Source organism: Pimephales promelas, chromosome 14, assembly GCF_988280905.1.
Source record: "Pimephales promelas chromosome 14, fPimPro1.hap1.1, whole genome shotgun sequence".
Taxonomy (NCBI): Eukaryota; Metazoa; Chordata; class Actinopteri; order Cypriniformes; family Leuciscidae; genus Pimephales; species Pimephales promelas.
This window is the reverse complement of record NC_142782.1, coordinates 21,902,960-21,925,025: the sequence shown is the minus strand read 5'-3', so window position 1 is coordinate 21,925,025 and position 22,066 is coordinate 21,902,960. Positions and strand designations below refer to the sequence as shown.

The window sequence follows — 22,066 nt, the reverse complement described above, 5'->3', positions numbered from 1 at the left end:
TAGCCAAAGCGAAGTGTTAGCGGTGAGGTTCAGGGTCCATCTGATGAGAAGGTCGCTGTCTTGAGTGTAGATGACTGTGATACGGCCGTTTCTCTGAGGTTTGGCACTCAGCTCGGCAACTACAGCTGTGCTGCACAGGGGAGACAGACCAGCAGCAAGAAGTGAGCGTGCACACACTCACACATACACATTTATATGTTCACTTTGCACATGTTGGTTTTGCTCAGGAAAACTCGTATAGCATCTCTCTCATTCTGTATGGTTTCTCTCATAGGTCTTTGGATCTGACTGGCCCGTTGTTTTTGGGTGGAGTTCCTAACCTGCCTGAGAATTTCCCGTTTGGCACAAGAGAATTTATTGGCTGCATGAAAGACCTGCACATTGATAACAGACCAGTGGATATGGCAGGATTCATCGCTAATAATGGCACTGTACCTGGTGTGTGGGCATTATGTGATGATAGTGACGTTCTGTATCCCTGTAATGACATCAACATACACTACCGTTCAAAAGTTTGGGATTCCACAAACTTATTAAGCAGCACAACTGTTATTTACATTGAAAATAATAAGAATGTTTCTTGAGCACCAAATCACCGTATTAGAATGATTTCTGAAGAATCATGTGACACTGAAAACAGGAGTAATGATGCTGAAAATGCATCACAGAAATAAATTACATTTTAAAATGCATTAAAATAGAGAACAGTGCTTTTAAATTGTAATAATATTTCACAATACTACTATTTTTACTGTATTTTTGATCAAATAAATACATCCTTGATGAGCATAAGATACTTCTTTAAAACATTAAAAATCTCACCTGCCCCAAACCTTTGTATGGTAGTGTATATGTGTAGCGTTTTGTCATTTTTGGCCTGTTATTGTGTGCTGTCATGGTGATTTTGCTGTGACTGTCTTTTTCTGTGATTGGCTGCAGCATTAGTGATGTAATGCTCTGTCTTTATTAGGCTGCAGCGCCAAATTGCCTTTCTGTAAATCAAACCCGTGCCAGAATGGCGGCACATGTCGGGTGAGCTGGGAGACGTATTCCTGTGACTGCCCTGTTGGATTTGGAGGGAAGGACTGCAGCTTAGGTGAGACCGACATAAATGATTTCTCTGTTGATCTTTACGTAAATCTTAAATCAGGATGCCCGTATCAAACAGGAACTATTACTAAATGTTAATGTCTTGATGGCATTGCTTATGGTGGTAATGTTGGACTGATTCTTCCACAGTCATGTCCCACCCCCATCGTTTCCTTGGAAGCAGTGCACTGTGGTGGGACCTGAAGAATGAAGTCACCATCACCACACCCTGGTACATGGGCCTGGTGTTCCGCACCAGATCAAAAGAGGGAGTTCTCCTGCAGGCTCAAGCTGGACAGTACACCAACTTGATTTTTCAGGTATGCTCACTTATAGAAATGCATGCAGAAAGGAAAACTAGAAAAGCTTTAACCCTTTCAAAGTTATGGTCTGTTCTGCATCTCATTACTAATAAGAACTTAAAGAGATGCATTATTTTCCTGCACTGTTTTCTTTTTTTTTTTTTTTGCCCTAAACATATTTTAATTTATATATATATATATATGTATATATAAAGTTTAAGAGAAATGTTTATACAAACATATTTTATTTTAAATTAATTCGTTAAGTTTACATTTACATGTTTAAATTTGACTTCTTTTTCATTTAAATTTTAATCAAATTTAACCGTAATAACCCTACTGTCGTAACTGGTATTTAAACAGAAGTTTTGTAGATTCACATTAAATGATCTAATTGGTGGAAGGAGGAAGTCCACTTTATTTTGATACAATTGTAGTTGTAGTTTCTTAATGTGTTTAGCTACTATTTTTTCATAAGCATTTCATTTTAATTGTAATAAAACAATAGAAGAAATATTCATTAAAGGTAAACACTAAGTAAAATCAAAGGATTGAATCCTCCATGAATTATGAACCAAGCTTTTCCTGTGGTATTCTGATGCTCTCTGGCAATAAGGAAAAACCTGGCCTTGTTTGCCTTCAAATATTCCCAGAAATATCTTAATTCATTAAGAGGGAATGAAACAAACATCTTCACTAGAAGCACAGTGTTAATTACATAAATTAGCTTGACTTCCCATAGCACTTTGAAGTAGACAATTCTGCGTGGAACTCCAAAGGCTCCAGATACTTAGCTGATCAAATATAACTCGCATATCCTATGAGAAATGAGTATGTGTCTGATTCCAGGTGGTTTCTGGTCAATTGGTGTTTTCTGTGGCACGGGGTTCGACTCGGCCGGTCAGATTGAGACTGGATCAGGTTCAGGTGTGTGATGGACACTGGCATGACCTACAGCTCGAGCTCCGTGATGTCAGGAGTGGCAGAGAAACTCGATATATTGCTACAGTACGACTGGACTTTGGACTGTATCAGGTACACACACTCACACACAAACACATACACCCACACATAAGTGATCCGCTAACCCCTTATGACTCATTGTTATAATCCCGTGTTGTAATCCATAATCTGGAATATCAGATCTTAATCTTTGTGGATTAAATTACAAATCAGACACAGCTCACTGGTCCAGTGATCAAACACTGAAATACATGCGATGTCACTAAAATGGACTAATTTAATCTCACTTTATTTCTCTGTATCTCTTCAAATCTCTCTCTCTGCCACAGGGAACAGTCATTGTTGGGAATGAGATTAATGGTGTAAAGGTGAAGCACCTGCATGTGGGTGGAGTTTTAGGGTCAGGAGAGGTGCAAAATGGGATACGTGGCTGTATTCAGGTTTGTCATTTTTGCAGTCTGTTTTTATAACCCAATGTATCCTCAACTGTACTCATCACACTTCTGTAACCTTCTTTAATGTATGAATTATTGATAGTTATCAATTCCTAACGGGGTCATTCATTTTTCAGCAATTAGTTGAATAATTACCGGTAATAAGAACTTCGAGAGAAAAGTCAGACTGTAAACTAAGGATTTTAATTTTATTAATGGAATATTTATTTAGCTAATGTCAAAGGTCAACTGTTGAACACTACTTGTGAGCCATGTCAAGGCAGTATCTGTTTGATCAAAAATACAGTAAAATCTGTAATACTGAGAATATTATTAAATAGTATTATATAATATTTTTTATTAACTTCTATTTTATGTAATTTTCTACTTAAGTTTTCTATTTTTACCCTTGTCTTATTTCTTCTTATTATAATCATCAGTGTTGAGAACAGTTGTGCTGCTTAATGTTCTTGTGGGAAATCATTTTACATTTTGATAAGCTCAAAAGAACAGCATTTATTTGAAATGGAAAACTTTTGTTAAAATTATAAAGGTCTTTAATTTTACTTTTGATCAATTCAATGCATCCTTGCTGTATAAGAGTATTGATTTCTTGTAAAAAAAACTTTGAACAGTAATATTTTTGATCTGAAGGTTGTATGTTTCTATATGTATTAATTTTTTTTAAATGTCATTCATTTGGGTGTATTTTTAATGTATGTGTGCTGGCATGTGTCCTTAGGGTGTGCGTCTGGGGGTGCGTCCTGATTCCCCTGCATTACCCCGCCCTTCCAGAACCATCAAAGTGGAGACTGGCTGTAATGTTGGAAACCCATGTAGCACATCCCCTTGTCCTGCCCACAGCCAATGTACGGACGAATGGGATCGACACAACTGTATTTGTGAACCAGGTAAGCTATGAGTTGTGAAAATGAAAATGTTTCAAAAACATACAATGATCTTCACTAATGAACTTGCATTTTTAAAATGTAACGCAATTTTTCATTACAATTTATATAACCAGCAAAATAATTTGCAATTTAAAAAATAAATAAATCACTCAGTATCCTAAAACTTTTTTTAGTTTTAAGTTTGTAAGTAAACTTAACCAGATTTAAGTTTTTTAATCACATATTTTCAATGTGGTGTTAGATGCCTGCATATATAATATGTATTAATAATACATTGAGCATGCCAGGGATTTCCATGCTAACAGTCTGATAGTTCACCCACACAGATAAGAAATTTACATTTTCAAGATCTGCCTGTGTTTGTATGAGCTCCCATCATGTCTAAATGAAGATACAGACTCGTTCACTTCATTATTATGCTGTGAGAGTTGCATCAGCCCAGTGTTATTAATAGTGCTGTGCAGAAAAAGAAATCAAAGACTCCCCTCATAAACTCTGAATTAATTTCTCAGACCCCCTCCTGGTAGAGTAGACCCACACGTACAACCTCACACACACATGCACAAGAGTGCCTAAATTTAAGAACTATCTCTGTCCTTCTTGCTCTGTTGTTTGTTAGATTCCCATACGTAATTTAACGTTCTTAATATGTCTATGCACGGCAGTGTGCTAGTGCTAGAATAAAGTCACTTTTTCTGAGGGCTTTATTGTAATCTTGTAGTGATTTCCATATCATTTAAAATAATGGACAGCTTCACTGGAAGAGCATATGGTTGTATTACTGCATTCCGTTTCTGATGAGCTTTTCTTCATTCATCTTAATAGGGTTTTCACACATTTATATTCAGTAGTACAAACATCTCTCTGCTGAAAGAGAGAGAGAGAGAGGGAGAGAGAGAGAAAGGAGGTTCTTTTTATTTTTGGTTATACATGTCTTTTTTGATCAGTGGTCGTGCAGATAAAGGCTTTTCAAGAGTGAAATACTCTGGTGAAGATAAGATCAAGGCTGCATGCGCTGTTTTAGGTGTTGTTATGAGTCGAGAGTGAAATACTTTCTGGCCAGTCAGCTTCTATCTGTTTTATGCCTTCAAATAAATATGTATGTGAAGGGTTTTTTCCCCTCAAGTTTATTTAGTTGTAGGTTTCATTTGGGCATATGTATAATTTTCTTCATTATCTAGATTGGATTTCATAATTTGAAATACCCCCCTGATATTAACTTAATTATGTTAATTGTATTTTATTTGATTCCTTTTTACTCTTTAAACTGGCATGTTTTTTTTTTGCTGCTTTGCCTTTAAGCCATGAGAAATGAGTAACAGCATAAGCTGAGGGTTTGCTGTCGCATTCGATATATTTGGCACTGCTTCATTCTGCATTACATTTTTGTATGTTCACAAAACATTTCACTTTGAAGCATGTCGCTCAAACTGTCATGGTTGAATTGATGTGATCAGTCAGAAAGTTGAAGTTTACCTTCAATGAATGATCTTTTGAGCACTAAAAGTGTTTTTAGCCATCTCCATCCATCTGTCAAACAGATGGTGATCCCCCAAATTCACATCATTGGTTGAGCCAACTGATAGCAGTCACAGTGATCATACTTTTCAGTGAAATAAACATATGAATAGCTTACTTACAGCCTCTCTGCATTTTAAGATGAAAAAATTACTCACCTAATCTTTAAATATCAATGATACTTGAGGTTTGTTTTGCAACTTTTTTTTTTAAATACAGGATTCTATGGTAAAAGTTGTATGGATGCATGTCAGCTGAACCCATGTGAGAATCAAGCAAAGTGTCACAGGAAGCCCAGCTCCTCTCATGGATATATCTGTGACTGTGAGGACAGTCACTACGGACAGTACTGCCAACACAGGTACACAATTATACACACCAAAACCATGCGTAATTAACCCTTTCACACAATGCGCGCAAATACACACTAACAAACACATCACTACTTGAATTCACGCTCTCCTATTTTCTTAAAGGGGTCATATAATGGTACATGCACTTTATTCAAGTTGACTGTATTGAAATGTGTGTTGGCAGTGCCTGTACACAACCTTCATATTTTGATAAAAATCCATCCAGTGCTTTTTTTTAATCTCCTTATATGTTTTCCCCTTTCTCAAATCGAGTCACATGGTCGGACGCCCCTCCCACGATTGTTGATTGACAGCAGCATTTCAACATAGACCCGCCCTGAGCAAGCTGTCATCATAGTCCGCCATTGTTGATCCATAGAGCAGAATGGCGTTTAAGCGATTGTGGTGTTCTGTTCTTTGGTGTAATATCGAACACAGCAGTCATGTTGATGTTCCTAAATCCAAACCGCTGAAGACACAGTGGCTGAGTTTTGTTTTCGAAGGGAATATTCCCCACAAGCAACGTCAATGCGTTAATGTTTATGCAAATCGTTTCTCACCAGACTGCTTTCTAAACGAGGGTCAAGGGGGTTTGCTTAGAAGCTGCTCCTGAAAAAAAAATTCGTACCAACTATTCGTGCACTTCCAGAAGAAGTGTGTAAAGTTTTATTAACCTTTAAAATTTTGGACTAAGGTTTACACTCAGGGTACATTACGGCATGTTTTCTATGTACGACTTTCTCAATATAATTCATAATCCCACATTTATAATGAACGCGTGGTTATTGTGTTATTACAAACTGTCTATGTATACATCAGTAAACACATAGCATTCGTATTTCTCTGCTCTACCCTGCCGGTACATACAAAGATAGATCAAAGTGACATTACGTTAACCAACCATTCAGAAACGCCCTGTTCGAGACTTAATTGTCCAACTTTTTCGGGCGTCATCTTGTTCCGGGTTCGACTTCGGTTCAAACTGATACGTTTGCACAGATGCGTCTTCAGAGACTCCCGCTGCCATTCTTTCTCCGAAATATACCCTCAACTGTTGTCAAGGCAACACTCCACGTGTGTTGTCAAAACGCCCCACAGAACAGAAAGGCGGGGTGAGAAATGCTCATTATCATTTAAAGACACTTGAATGGCGAGATTTTTTTATTTAGACCCTAATGAATCAAATTAAATTGTATGAAAATGGGATTATATGACCCCTTTAAACATTGTCCTGTTGCTACACACCTAAATCAAGGCAAATTTTGTTACGTATTGTTTACCTTTTAATTTTTTCCCCCATTTTTTCCCCCCTTTGTTTTAAGCAGAAATGTAACCAAATTTAGTGTGATTTATACTTGAATCATACCAATGGGTTAATGGAAATATATTTACATCAAGATATATTTTCTGAAAACAAATCTTTTTAAATTAACAGTTTTATCAAGAAAATGTAACTTTGTAATAAGGTTGATTTTGATGGGAAACAAGAGAAAAATACTGAAAAGGATTTCTGCCGTGTTCCTCCTCAGTCCTTTAGCCCAGTTACTCTTATTCTGATCTGTAATCTCTAATAAGTTTACAAGCAAATGTACCAGTAAGATAATCAGTGAGAGATGGACAAAGACTTTATAGATGCATTCAGATTTACGGACGAATTTGTGAGCGTGTGTGAGTTTTTTTTTTTTTTTTTTTTTGTCACACTAATCCAGTGTTCAAGCTTATCCAAAAGGCTGGATGTGTATGGCGTGTAGGTTTGTGTTCATGTTAATGATGCATTTGTTCTGCTTAACCACATGCATGCGTGTGTGCTTAAGGTTTGATGCCTTTGAACGGATGAAAGTAGACTTAAGTTTGCCGACAGAATGTGACTCATGACCCTAAATCAACCCCTACTTCAAACACACACACACACACGCTCAGCCAAATCCTTCACAACAGCGGCAATCTCTGCAATCTGGTCTCTTTTATCTGTCGGCTCCATCTCTCTCTATCTTGGTGTCATGCTGGCTCGCTGTCTGTGTCTGATCTGCCCTAGATACATAGGTATTTGATCAAATCTAACTGTGCGTCTGTTTGTAGGATCGAGCAGCAGTGTCCTCGTGGATGGTGGGGCAGCCCGACATGTGGACCCTGCCACTGTGAAGCAAGTAAAGGCTTTGACACAGACTGCAATAAGACCACTGGACACTGCCACTGCAAGGTATACACAAATAAATAGTCAACCTAAGAAATAATAATATAATAAATATGATCCAGGCTTGTGCAAAATTCTGAATTTCAGAATTGGCCTGCATTTAATTCATGAATTGGAATTTGAATTGAATTGACTATACACCCCACAGGAAGTTGAATTGGAATTGGAATGACAGGAAGTGGAATTAAATTCATGGCAATTCAAAGAAATTCCACACAGTCACACAACAGAAAGAATGTGTTGAATCTCACATATATTCAGTGTTCGGAAGGTTACTTTGGGAATGTAATTGCTCACTGTTATAAGTCACCCATTATAAATGTGGTTTGGATTATTTTATTTGGATTACTTTATCAATGTAAAGCAATTTCCTTTTAATTTGTTTAGTAACTAATTGAATTACATATTTTACCTCAGTAATACAACTAAAAACAATTACATTCATTTTGTAATTTAATAACATAATTTAATTACACTTACCTGCAACTAGTCAATCCTCTTCGATTCCTAAACCTTCTTAGAGATGCACAAGACTACTCTATCCACGCTGCATAAGAACATGCCATACTTTCTCAGGATCAGCTGTCACGGACATGAAAGCTGTTCCAACAACAGTAGCTTCATAAGCATGCCTAGTGTTATTCTCCTCAGAGAGCACTTCATGTTCCTGTCCTTCTCCGAGTTCCAGGGGAGTGAAAGCAGACTTTCTCAGGATCAGCCTGATTTTTCGATGTGTATTTTTGCTGTTAGAGCTTTTAAACACACAGTTTACATTTAATATACACATTCCTCTTTTATTTGCATTACCAAATAACATAAATTCAGAGTTTTCACAAACACTCATTTTGCCATTTACAGATAATATCTTCCAGTTCTGCTCTTTATATAGGACTAACTAGTTATAGTCAAAAACAAACATGTATTTACATGTATTCAAATATGAACACTTGTTTTGAGTTGGTACTATTTTTAGGAGTAAATGCCTACTGCATACAGAATTGCTGGTCAGGGAAGTGTTAATTGGTGTGTGTGTGTGTGTGTGTGTTTAAGTGTAATTAAGGGATTAGAGATGTTTCTCCACTCTGGGGTGCTATAATAAAGCATTACTCACCCTTACACTGTACTGCATCAGGCTTTTCATTATCCATGTATTACTCTCTCCAATATCCGTGTATTACACTCCAATCGCAAAGGAAATTTTTTTATTATTTTTAAAAATTATTTTATTATAATTCTAGCTATTATGTTTAAAACATGCATGCCAATATTTGTGTATGTTATAATTTTACTATGGTTTGTGATTTAAAAATATATATATTGTTATTATTTTTAATCAGTATTGTGTAAATGCATGTGTTCATATAGATGTTTTTGTGTGTATCAGGAGTTTCATTACCGACGGCGGGGCAGTGACGTCTGCCTGCCATGTGACTGCTACCCAGTGGGCTCCTTTTCTAGGTCGTGTGACCCCGAGAGCGGCCAGTGCCAGTGCCGACCCGGCGTGATTGGCCGACAGTGCAACACTTGTGACAATCCGTTTGCTGAGGTCACACAGACAGGCTGTGAAGGTACATACCCATCCATCCAACCAACCAACCAGTAATGCCTCCTTGTAACAGATATTTGTTAATCATTTCCTCACCCACTTTTCTCAGTGATCTATGATGGTTGTCCTAAGACCATAACATCAGCAATCTGGTGGCCCAGAACAAAGTTCAACCTGCCTGCTGCTGTCCCTTGTCCCAAAGGATCAGTTGGTGAGCTTGTAGATTCATATCTGTGTCTTATGTATCTTTTTTGGAGCCCATCTAATCCATCTGTCCATCTCATTTTTGAAGGAACTGCAATCCGGCACTGTGATGGAGAGAGAGGATGGCTGGACCCTGATCTGTACAACTGCACCTCTCCTCCTTTTGTGGAGCTAAACACAGCCGTGAGAAGCTATGATTTCATTATTATTCATTTACTATATTAAGGGCTGTTTAACACCGTTTTTTCATCTTCCAGAAAATAAAGTGTGTTTTTTTTTTGTTATAATATTGAAAATTATGTAGGGATGTGTGGATATTAAAATTCTATATAATTGCCACTTATTATTTTCATGTTGGGGCTCATAACTAAAAAAAGGTTGATATTAAAGTTCTACACTATTTTTATACTATTTATAATTTGATTTTCTAAAGATTGCTTTTAACATTTTAATAAATTATTTGTTTTTTTAAAGATTTATTTTAATTGATTGTGATTTTTGATTACGGCAAAGCTAATTTAAATAGAAAAATGAGCATGCACTATTTTTTAATGTCCAATATCGACCGAATGATAAAAAAAAAATCTAACTGATATGGTTCCGAAACATTATGCATCCATAATATATATTTTAATGGAGCCTGCAAGTTATAAAAATGTTTATTAGGATTTGGTTTTAAGAATAATTACAAACACATGTAATACATATATTTATATAACATCTACAAATCATTAATCTACATGAAACTAAATCAAATCTCAAAAGTGTTGCTGAAACGTTTTAATCGTCATAAATGAATTGAATACACATAGCTCATTTAGACAGTGTAAAACAGAGCTAAGGTCCATAACTTTCTCACAGTGATGCATAGAGTATTGGAGCTGCTTGTCTACATTATTTAACCATTTTTTCAATGTGTGTGTGTAGCTGGAGGCCTTAGAGAGAAATGAGACAGAACTCAGTACCATCATTGAGAAGAAACTGGCCCATCAGCTTCGTGATGTCACAGAGGCAACAACCCGTCTCTATGGAAATGACCTTCAGATAGCCGAGCGGCTGCTGTCTCGCCTCTTAACCTTTGAGAGCCTCCAGTCAGGCTTTGGGTTAACAGCCACTCAGGATGCACATTTCAATGAGGTGTGCGTTACCTTAGGGAAACCGATGAATAGCTTGAAATTTAAAATTCACATTTTCAGATAAATGAGACTAGTTGATTAACGTCTTGTTCGTTTCTCTCTCACACTGTGTCTCTATCTGAAGAATGTGTTACGGGGCTGTAGTGTTTTGTTGGGTCCGGGCAGCGCTGCTTTGTGGAGAGGTCAAAGTTCAGGTCAGAGCGGAGCGGCGGGATTGGCTGATCTGTTGGAGCAGTACTCCCGCATACTAGCCCAGAACATGAAACAGACCTACCTCAATCCTGTCGCACTCGTCGCCTCAAACATCGGTCAGCATCAATACACAACAAATACATACACTTACATGCAATAGTTTGGGGTTCATTTTTTTTTTTGTTTTCTTTTTAAAGAAAGGAAATTTTTTCAGCAAGGATACATTAAATTAATCAAAAGTGACAGTAAAGACATTTTATAATGTTACAAAAAATTTCACATCAATTCTGTTTTTTTTTAACAATAAGTGTACATTTTGATAATAGTAGGTATTACTTGAGTACCAAATCAGCATGTTAGTAGTATTTCTGAAGTGAAAAGAGGGTGAAAAGTTAGGTAAAAATTCTACCTCTCTGAAAATTGTTTTCAGATCAAATGTTTTCTTTTTCTTGAAATACACAAAATGTTTTTCACTGCATTTATAACATTTAAAGCATTTCTGTTGATTTGTTTATTTTTTTATTTGTGAAGGAACCTTTCAATTTTGAAAGTTTCAAGACCAACAAATGATATATATATATATATATATATAATAATGTATGTATAATTATTTTGTATATATATAAATACACACACATGCATGTATATTTAACAAAAAAATATTATTTATATATAAAATATTTATATTTATATATAATATATAAATTATATATAAATCTATATACAGTATATACATGTAAATATTTCTTAAATATATACAAGCATGTGTGTGTATTTATATATATATATATATATATAATAAATATACACAGTGCACCCACATGTACTGTATTATGAAAACACAAACTTTTATTTTGGATGCGATTAATCGCGATTAAATGTTTCACAGCCCTAGTATATATACATACACACACAAACTAATTATGAATTATAATATATAATAAAATAGTCATCAAAATTAAATTGATGGAACAACATTGTGAAAATCAAAAGGATTTTAGTAACGATAGAGCAGACTGCATATATAAAAACAGATATTAAATATCAATCCCCACTTTAAACATATCCTGTTAAAATTATATTCTTAATACATTTAATTTAATCATTAAATAATTTGTTGATCATTTTACGTTGATGGACATATTACTGTAAATGGTGTGTGGAAAGCACTTCAAATTTGGAGGACATAGAGGCTTAGCCAGCTGATGGTGAAGTAAATATTGGAAATATTATGTCGTGTGCAGTGTGAGCTAAAGCCGAGAAAGATCAATGTGAGACTAACACCTGCACTGTGCACCTTCGGAATGATCTGCAGAAACTGCAACTGCAGCACTACAGAGAGCAGATCTATTAAAAGAATCCTGTAGTTCACACAGTGTGTGTTTGTGTTTTGCAGTCATGACTCTGGATCGTGTTGACAACCACACACATGTGCGGCGGCGTTTTCCACGGTATCACAGTACTCTGTTCCGAGGTCAAGCGCTTTGGGATGCTCACACACATGTTGTGCTGCCCCCTACTGCATTAGTGCCACAACGCAACATCTGTAAGTCACATTCACAGTCTCTTATCTTTAAGATCGCATAAAAGGCATAAAACTATTGAGCACTACTTTGTGTTTAGTTTCAGCTCCATCTCCTGCTGGCCCTGTAAACCTGTTGGCCAATCAGACGCTAGATGCGACGGTACCCCGCCGTTCTTTGTCCCTACAAGAGGCGCCTGTCTCTATTGTCATCCTCCTCATCTATCGAAGCCTGGGTGCCGCACTTCCTCCTAAATACCACACAGACCGTCGCGGCGTCAGGTTAGAAATGGTCTAAATTAAAGATCACTTCAGAGTCAGATAATGTGTATATATGTGAGTTTGATCCTCTTTCTGACCATGTATGTTCATCTCTGCAGGTTACCCAGACACCCTGTGTTGAACTCGCCTGTGGTGAGTGTGTCTGTGTATAATAACCAGACCTTCGTGGAGGGTTTTCTGGACACTCCGGTCTTGCTGGAGTTTCGTCTTCTAGAGACCAGCAACCGCAGCAAACCGCTGTGTGTGCAGTGGAATCACAGCAGCTCGTGAGTCTGTTTGCTGTCCTTATTTACTCAATTTTATGTCTCAAAAACAAATAAAACCACTATTTGGGACAAACTCGACTGACCAAATCATTAAATTGCATTATACTTGCATTAAACTACCAGTCAAAATATTTTTTTTGTTTAATTAGAGGGTTAGTTCACCCCAAAATGAAAATTATAAGGGGAGTGAATAGTAACCTTTTTGAAGGCCAAAAAAAGCACATCCATCCTTCATAAAAGTAATAGGCTCCAGGGGGTTAATAAAGGCCGTCTGAAGCGAAGCGAATCGTTTTTGAAAGAAAAATATAAAAAAGCATTCAAGTAGAATAGGAAAAAACGTGCATAAGACATTACACTTTCACAAATTCTTACTATTCACTCCCATTATAAAGCTTGGAAGAGCCAGGATATTTTTTAATTTGGTTTGTCATACACACCTAGGATGGCTTAAAGGTGAGTAAATTATGAGGTAATTTCCATTTTGGGGTGAACTAACCCTTTAATTTGTTAATCTGGTGATCAAACTATTTTTTGGGGGAAAACACTGATACACTTCTTTCAGGATTATTTGATGGATATAAAGAATCAACAGAATTTAATTGAAGTAGAAATCTTTGTACTTTATATATTACTTTTGAAAGGTAATGTATCAAGTTTTCCACAAAAATATTAAGCAGCAAAACCCGTTTTAAACATTGAATGACAATAATAAGAAATGTTTCTTGTGCTGCAAATTAGATGCATATTAGAATGAAGACTCGAAGAATGATGCCGAAAATTCAGCTTTCAGGATTTTAAATTGTCACAATGTTTCATAATATTACTGACTTCACTGTATTTTTTGGAGTCATAGTGATCATAACAGACTTTAACCACATAAAATATTTCTGACCCAAATTGTTTATTGTGTTTGTGTATATTGTAACTGTATGGAATACATGGTAAATACTCTGAACGTGTGTTCAGTGTATTAACAGGAGGCTGCTGGACTGTGAGGGACTGTAGTGTGGTCTATAGGAACATGTCACATGTTCGCTGCCAGTGCCACAGACTGGGAACCTTTGGAGTCCTTATGGACAGCTCACAGAGAGAGGTACAGTACACACAGATACACACAGAACAATCAAGGCCACATAACTACTATACAGCTCTTTTTCACAAAAAGATTCACATTTTCCAAGTTTTTCAATAATACATAGCAACAGGATGTTCCATAGTGACAATTTCCTTCAGCACAATCATCACTGCTAATATATATTTTCCTTTCTCTCTCTCTCTCTCTCTCTCTCTCTCTCTCTCTCTCTCTCTCTCTCTCTCTCTCTTTGTTAAGCAGCAGTTAGAGGGTGACCTGGAGACCCTCGCCATAGTAACGTACTCCTCGCTCTCAGTTTCCATGGCGGCATTGTTGCTAACAGTCGTGGTTTTATCGTGCCTGAGGGGACTAAAATCAAACACACGCAGCATTCATTCCAACATGGCTGCCGCTACTCTACTTTCCCACTTCACATACCTGCTGGGCATCAACCAGACGGAACAACAGGTCAGAGAAGAGAGATGTCTGCGTGTGTGTCTGAATCTAAATGTGGGTTAGTAAAACAGACAAAGAAAGTCTGGTTTGGCAAGAACACAAAAACACTATAAAAATCAAAAACACAGTCTGTGTAGTCTCCTTTATGCTGAATGGTATTTGTAGATTGAATCAATCAATCAATCAGTAAATAAATAAACTGGTCAAAAGAGACAGTAAAGACGTTTATAATGTTATTTTTTTATAGCAAATAAATTATGTTCTTTTGAAATTTCTGTTCAACAAAGAATCCTTGAAAATATATATCATGGTTTCCACAAAAATATTAACAAGCACTACTGTTAGTAATCAACATTTATAGTAATAAGAATATATATGTGTATATATATATATATATATATATATAAAATATTGTGTGTGTATCAGCATAATAAAGATTTATTTATTATGATTTATCACAAATTTTTCATTATACTGTGTAAACATAGTAATTCATATGTTTTTTTTTTCTTTGTTTTAAAATACCAATATCCTTAGACTTGAAGTATTTTGGAGCCCACTTACACTTTACATTTTACAGCTTTTATAAAGCCAAGTGTAACAGCAGGTATTAAAATCATGAATATTTCAGTATCAAGATGGTTGTCAGGATAAAGCACTAAGCAGCTCGAATATCATTTGTCATTCAGAAACAGACATTACAGCCATTAGCGCAATATGATTCAAAAACCACTTACACCACACAGTGAGTTGGGAATCCGACATTATTAAACACTTTTTCTGACACACACTCTTTCCGTGTCTCTCTTCCTCAGACAGACACTCACACATTATATCTCTTTCTAAAGCCGTTTAACGCCATTTTTTGAGCAAACCACTTACACTAAAAGCCTGTTACTGCTGAGTTCATTAATTTCAACTGCTGGACTGGGATGTGGGTGTGTATCTGTGATAGAGTATGTGTTCATTCATTATTCATCTTCTCTCTCAGACTAACACTTTGCTTGCGTGTATTGATTTTAGACCTCATATTCTCTCTTTTTTTGGTACTACAGCAGATAGTATGGGCTATATGCACGCATAAGTTCCGCATTTGACGTAAGGATGCTCGTCCATTTCCGGTTGTGTAGATTTAAGCGGAGGAGAACCGAGGAAAACGGGATTATGGCAGAGTCTTCAAAATTTACTGTCCTCCCATCTTTGAAACGAAACGTACACACGTTTAGATGTAATTTTATATATAGTTATATTTATTTAATATAATTTTAAAAAGAAGCATAAACACAACGAGGGGTGTCTGTTTTATCTGTTTTTGTGACTAACGTTTCATTAGTATAACCATGGAGTATAAAATTCAATATAAATTCTCGGTATTGCATTGGACTCTATGATCGGCGGAAGTTATCGAGCATCCCTAATGCTTCACCGGAAATACCGCCGTGCATAGAGCCCATTCAGTATAGGAATGGGATCAGGAACTGTTTTGAGCTGGATGTGGATTCTTCCCTATGCTGATGTATATATGATTGAAATGGCCTCTTGAACAAGACAAAATCTTGGGCGGGACCTCTGATCTTCTGTATATAAATGACATTTATATAGATCAGTGGGTGGGACTTTGGTTTTGTCCGTGAGGAATGGATTATATTGGATCATTGTGGTTTTCTATTGGTTAATTTTATGTGAGTAACAGGTTTTCCCGCCCTCGTATCAGTAAACACTTCATCAGAGAAGAGAAGAGATGTTGCTGCAAGAGGGAGGGGAAGTCATTTTGATTAAAGAATTTGAGGGCACATGGATAAATAAAATAAAAAAAGATACATTATTTGTAATAAACACAGAAAACTAAAAAATTGACAATTTTTATTTCATGGTGACTTTAAATCAGAGGGTTAAAATGAGTGTTGAAAATGTTATGCATATTGTAATTTTTGAAGCCCTTTATCAAGTATATAAACATCCAATATGCTGTTTTATGTTCTCTTTTTACTAAATAGTTTATTGTCTCTGCTTGATGCAGTTCCTGTGCACAGTGGTTGCAATTCTGCTCCATTACTTCTTCATGTCAACGTTTGCGTGGCTGTTTGTGGAAGCTCTGCATATTTACCGCATGCAGACAGAAGTGAGAAACATCAACTATGGAGCCATGAGATTCTACTATGCTATTGGCTGGGGAGTCCCTGCTATCATTACAGGTATGAACAGACACATACGTACATTTACATTTACATTTATTCATTTTGCTGACGCTTTTATCCAAAGCAACTTACAATTGCTATATATGTCAGAGGTCAGGGACACATTGGTGTCTCACAGTGAATTCGAACCTGTGTCTCTCACACCAAAGGCATGTGTCTTATCCACTGCACCATCACCACATCACGTACACAAATGTATGCTTTTATATATGTTCTGTGACATGTATGTGTGCTGCAGGGCTGGCAGTCGGGTTGGATCCAGAGGGGTACGGAAACCCAGATTTCTGCTGGATCTCCATGTACGATAAGCTCATGTGGAGCTTTGCGGGACCAGTTAGCGTCGTCATACTGGTATTGTGCTCTTCTGTGTGTTTATGTGTGTTGTTTGTGACATTTAAAGTATCTCATCTTTTTATTTCTCTCTCTGTGTGTTTTGGATGTATGTGGTACAGGAATGATGGTCTTAGTCTCTCTCTCTCTCTGTTTTACAGATGAATGGTGGGATGTTCTTAATGGTCCTGCGTATGACATGCAACCCCACTCAGAAGGAGATAAAAAAGCTGCCTGTGATGTAAGTACAACATGCATGTATTCAGGAACATTCAAAATGGAAAGTGGGACAGAGGATATTATAAAACATATTTTCATGAATACAGTATTAAATAGCTGACTAAAAGGGGTAGTTCACCCAAAAATTATCCCATATTAATGTACTCACTTTTAAACCTTGCTAGATGTATATGACTTTCTTATTTCAGCCAAACACAATCGGAGTTACATTTAAAAAAAATGGGAGTGAATAGTAACTGAGATTTTGAAGCCCAAAAAAGCGGGCTTTGCTTCAGATGGATGCACTTTTTTGGGGCTTCAAAATCTTAGGAACTTAGGGTATTTTTAATAAAACTCAGATTGTGTTTTCACCACAGAATTAATGCTTTTCATCTCTTAATTCTACATTAATTCCTTTTATTCTTCTATTTCTCTCTCTCTCTCTCTCTCTCTCAGTTCTACTATCCGCAGTGCCTTCCTCCTGTTATTGTTGAGTTCTTGTGTTTGGTTGTTTGGTCTTATGGCTGTTAATAACAGTGTCCTGGTGTTCCACTACCTGTTCATTGTCCTCTGTTGCGTACAGGTAAGTGTGTGTACTGGCTCTCTTACACATCTTTTTCTTTTGTGTGTGTGCTTGAGTTTGTCATTGTCATTTTTAGCTGTAAATTTGATTAATTGTGTCCTATATAATGTATTATAATGTTCTTCTCCTACTCGCTTGTCTCAGGGTTTAGCAGTTCTGTTGGTTTTTACTCTCCTGAACTCAGAGGTGCAGGAGGCCTGGAAACTGGCCTGTCTGGGCAAGAAAAGCCCCAGTGAAGATCCTCAAAGACCTCCACAGATTACCGTTAGTGAACATAAACACGTATATTAACATGTGACCCCCCACTCTGTGCACAGTTACAAACACACACCTATATTTAAACCCATGGAGTGAAAATAAGCATGGGGAATTGTAACCTGCTCTATGTGTGCAGGGCCAAAACCCGTTCAACAGCGCCTCCTTGCTGGAACAGAGCGGATTACATCGGATCACACTCGGAACTTCAACGATCTCATCAGTCAGCAGTGCAAGGTCTGTCAACACATCAATTTTAGATTTAATATTCTTAGCAAAATGTATATCTCAAAATTAACAACTTTTAGAACAAAGAAGGATTACGATGTAAACGTAATTAAGGAATAACATGGTAACACTTTGACTTTACAATAAGGTTCAGTTTGTAAACATTAGTTAATGCATTGGGTCTCATTAACTATGTTAACTATTAAAGGGATAGTTCACCCCAAAATGAAGATTCTGCATTTACTCACCCTCATTTTGTTCCAACCCGTAAGACTTTCATTCATCTTCGGAACCCAAATTAAGATATTTTTGATTAAATCTGAGAGCTGGATCACTCCTCCATAAGCTTTCATGAAACCTGCCAGCACAGAAAAGTTATTAAAGACATCGTTAAAATAGTCCAAATTACTAAAATAGGCTCAATCTTAAGTTTATCAAGCGATGAGAATTCTTTTTGTGTGCAAAAAAACAAACAAAACTAACGACTTTATTATTACAACTAATCATTTCCTTCTCTGTGAGCCTCGAGATATTTCACGTAATGTAACTGCGCAGCTTTTCTGGGTTGTACGTCAAACGTAGGCTCACTATTGGCTGACGCTGGTTATGTGTGTGATGCATGTGACGTGCAACCTAGAAGCACTGTGCAGACCGAATTCTAAATTGTAAATATCTGTAGATTATATCACTATTTTATTAGTTTACAGTGTACATTATTGTAACTGTGGAAACATGTTGTGTATGTATCTGTATGTAACAAACTTTATGTTTTTGACAGGGAGAATCTCTTGGCACGGCAGACTCTAGAACACAATCTAGCTCACACAGGGGCCACTGACCTGGACGTTGCAATGTTCCACCGCAACGGAGGTACACTAAAACACAATAACCTGCATGCATGTACGTATTCACACACACACAACACTTACACACTCCTTAACTACTCGCTATTCAATCTTTATTCGCTAGTGGCCATGTCTTGTGACAAATCTCTGTCAGAATTAGTGACATTATCTCTTCTTCTTTTATTGCTCTTACTCTGTCTGTCTGTCAGGTGAAGACTCAGATTCAGATTCTGATCTCTCACTGGAGGAGGAGAGAAGTTTGTCCATCCCGTCATCGGAGAGTGAGGACAATGTGCGCTTGCGTGGACGGATCCAGCGACGCTTCAAACGGACTGGTCATAGTGAACGTTTACTCACAGAGCCCTCCCACAACGGTGGAAAAGGTACTGATATCATTGTTGCAGGTGCCTATATTATTGATAGTGAAGCCAAACGAGTGCAGAACATTAGTTTCATTCTTAGTTTCATGATGCCCAACTGTTAGTGTATGGAACTGTTTATGTGTCAGATCTGGATGGCAATGACCTGCTCTCCTATTGGCCAGCGCTGGAAGGCTGTGAGGCGCACTCTCTGCAGAAATGGGGCTCAGAGCGCCGCCTAGGGGGCGACTACAGCAAGGACGCAGCTAATAACAACCAGCCAGATGCAGCGCTGACCAGCGGAGATGAGAATGGGCTCACACACAGACACCGCAAGGGTGAGGCACACGTTCATCTGAGATGTTTTCCAGTATTGGCCAATTTATGATGATATTTAATTTGGCATAATGTACTCTTAAAATTAATCTTTAAAAACTTACAAATTCTTTAAAAGCTACGGGCCAATTATAGAGTTATTTATAGTTAACTAAAACTGAAAAAAAAAAATTAACAAATTAAAAATAAAATATAAAAAAAACTTAAAATGAGTAAGGTAGCCTGGAAAATTAGATAAAAAAAATTAATGTAGTTTTACTTGATATACGAAAGTATATGAAAAGTATATAGACATTAAAAACCTAATAAAGGGTAAAACACACTAAAATATTACTATTTAATTAATTACTAAATTATTAAAACTTGAACTAAAATTAAAATCAAAATATAGTGTATGAAAATGGAAACCAATTCAAATTGTTTATACAAATCTAATTGTGTCTCAATGGTACTAAAAACACTTTGATATTAGACATTTATTTACAAAAAATGACATTTTTTCTTTATCAGCTTATTTCCCCTATTTACCTTTTTGATTATCTCACTCTTAAAATTAATCTTAAAATGTAATAACATGTAAAATGTACACTCCAGCAAATCTCAGAATAAATACCCATTTTCCATACTGTGCATTATAATGTTGTGATGTCTATATTCTCTTGTAGTATTTAAAATTACATTTTATCTTTTAGTGTTTGCACTATTTTTAATTTCTTGAAAAAAAAAAGAATAATGGTATTTTAATTTTAAATATTTTAGAAATAAAACAATAATCGGTTTATTGTTATCAGCCAGAATTTTTATATCGATATAAGGCTTAGAACGCCATATTAAAGCTCTCTGCTTCCATTTCTCAGGAATCCTGAAGAATCGTCTGGGCTGCCCTCCTGCCCTGCAGGGCCTGTCTGCCGTGGGTCGCGCTCCCAGCGAGATGTCTTGGTACAGAACCTCCACGTTGGGTCACAGAGGCGTCCCAGCTGCCTCCTACGGTCGTATGTACTCCGGTACTGGCTCGCTGTCCCAACCCGCTTCCCGATACTCTTCCCGCGAACACTTGGATTCACTTGCACGACGACAGCGTTCCCGTGAAAACCTCGACCTGTTGCCGCGACGACGCGAACTTGGTGCTGAACATCTGGGTGAGTCCAGAGAGAGGCTGGGCCCTGTCCACAGTTTCCATGCCTCCAGGGAGGATCTGGTAGGCAGGGGTGGTATGGTGGGTTTAATGGGGGCAGAGGGTTCATTGAGTGGCTCGAGAACACAGCTCAACACTCTAACGAGGCAACAGGCCTCTCGGGAGCACCTCGGAGGGGCTCTCATGAGCAGTCGGTCACGAGAGCAGTTGGAGTCTAGCGGTGGAGCGCAGCCCTGCAGGGAGTGGCTGAGAACCCTGCCGCCCCGACAGCTCTCACACCCCGAACCGCACCCACCCTCCTCACCCCCTCCACCGATCACAGAGGAACCCCAAGAAACCCTGCCCTCGCGCCGTGGTCGCCTAGACTCCGCCCCATCATGTAGGTACCCGTCATCTGCAGCTGCACCCGGAGCCCCATCCAGTCGCCCACCCTCTAGTGAACACCTGGATATCCTCTCCTCCATACTCGCCTCCTTCAGCTCCTCTGTCTTAACCCCGCCCCCTAACCCTGCCTCAGCTGGCCCTTCCCCTTCCCCGCCTCCTCTCTCTGCAACCTCTCAGAGCGTCTCTGAAGTGTCACCTGACTCTGAGTAAGTCCAGCCCATTTTTTGTCTCGCTGTTCGTCCGTTTATATTCCACATTGTTTTATGGTCATCTTTGGTTCTGTTCTCATAAAACTGATTAGTTCTCTCCTGATAATGATATGAAAATGCAACTTTGTTTGCTGTCTATCATCATCTATTCATTCTCACACTTCACAACACTCATGACTTTTCCCTGTGAAACACAAAAGGAGCTATTTACAAAATGCAACAAACGTCCATGGTGATCAGTTGCAAATTGTGTGTGTGTGTGTGTGTGTGTGTATATATATATATATATATATATATATATATATAAATATATAGCATGATAAATGCTATCAAAATATTAATAAAATAGTAATGTGTGTATACAAATGAATATATATATATGGACTGGGCAACAATTAATCGCGATTAATCGCATCCAAAATAAAAGTTTGTGTTTACGTAATATATGTGTGTGTAGTGTGTATAATTATTTTGTATATATAAATACACACACATGCATGTATATATTTAAGAAATACACATATATTATGTAAACACAAACTTTT

At 37.3% G+C, this 22,066-nt stretch overlaps 1 protein-coding gene across 3 annotated transcripts in view; it reads left to right on the top strand.

The window, feature by feature from the left end:
• celsr3 (cadherin, EGF LAG seven-pass G-type receptor 3) overlaps positions 1 to 22,066 on the top strand; it is a 44,995-nt gene that overhangs the window by 22,156 nt on the left and 773 nt on the right. The window contains exons 7-35 of one of the 3 annotated variants that reach the window (XM_039679061.2): positions 4 to 161; positions 275 to 438; positions 971 to 1,096; positions 1,240 to 1,409; positions 2,241 to 2,426; positions 2,684 to 2,794; positions 3,531 to 3,699; positions 5,437 to 5,578; positions 7,650 to 7,770; positions 9,149 to 9,332; positions 9,420 to 9,521; positions 9,603 to 9,697; positions 10,442 to 10,651; positions 10,775 to 10,958; positions 12,239 to 12,388; positions 12,466 to 12,646; positions 12,745 to 12,912; positions 13,879 to 14,005; positions 14,246 to 14,452; positions 16,461 to 16,635; positions 16,877 to 16,989; positions 17,130 to 17,209; positions 17,644 to 17,770; positions 17,915 to 18,034; positions 18,165 to 18,262; positions 19,032 to 19,123; positions 19,308 to 19,481; positions 19,607 to 19,795; positions 20,651 to 21,518. In XM_039679061.2, the coding sequence (XP_039534995.2) occupies positions 4 to 161; positions 275 to 438; positions 971 to 1,096; positions 1,240 to 1,409; positions 2,241 to 2,426; positions 2,684 to 2,794; positions 3,531 to 3,699; positions 5,437 to 5,578; positions 7,650 to 7,770; positions 9,149 to 9,332; positions 9,420 to 9,521; positions 9,603 to 9,697; positions 10,442 to 10,651; positions 10,775 to 10,958; positions 12,239 to 12,388; positions 12,466 to 12,646; positions 12,745 to 12,912; positions 13,879 to 14,005; positions 14,246 to 14,452; positions 16,461 to 16,635; positions 16,877 to 16,989; positions 17,130 to 17,209; positions 17,644 to 17,770; positions 17,915 to 18,034; positions 18,165 to 18,262; positions 19,032 to 19,123; positions 19,308 to 19,481; positions 19,607 to 19,795; positions 20,651 to 21,518 (4,991 nt within the window). Of the gene's footprint in view, positions 1 to 3; positions 162 to 274; positions 439 to 970; positions 1,097 to 1,239; positions 1,410 to 2,240; positions 2,427 to 2,683; positions 2,795 to 3,530; positions 3,700 to 5,436; positions 5,579 to 7,649; positions 7,771 to 9,148; positions 9,333 to 9,419; positions 9,522 to 9,602; positions 9,698 to 10,441; positions 10,652 to 10,774; positions 10,959 to 12,238; positions 12,389 to 12,465; positions 12,647 to 12,744; positions 12,913 to 13,878; positions 14,006 to 14,245; positions 14,453 to 16,460; positions 16,636 to 16,876; positions 16,990 to 17,129; positions 17,210 to 17,643; positions 17,771 to 17,914; positions 18,035 to 18,164; positions 18,263 to 19,031; positions 19,154 to 19,307; positions 19,482 to 19,606; positions 19,796 to 20,650; positions 21,519 to 22,066 lie in introns of all 3 variants that reach the window. The other 2 variants (XM_089119595.1, XM_089119594.1) reach the window with 2 other exon arrangements.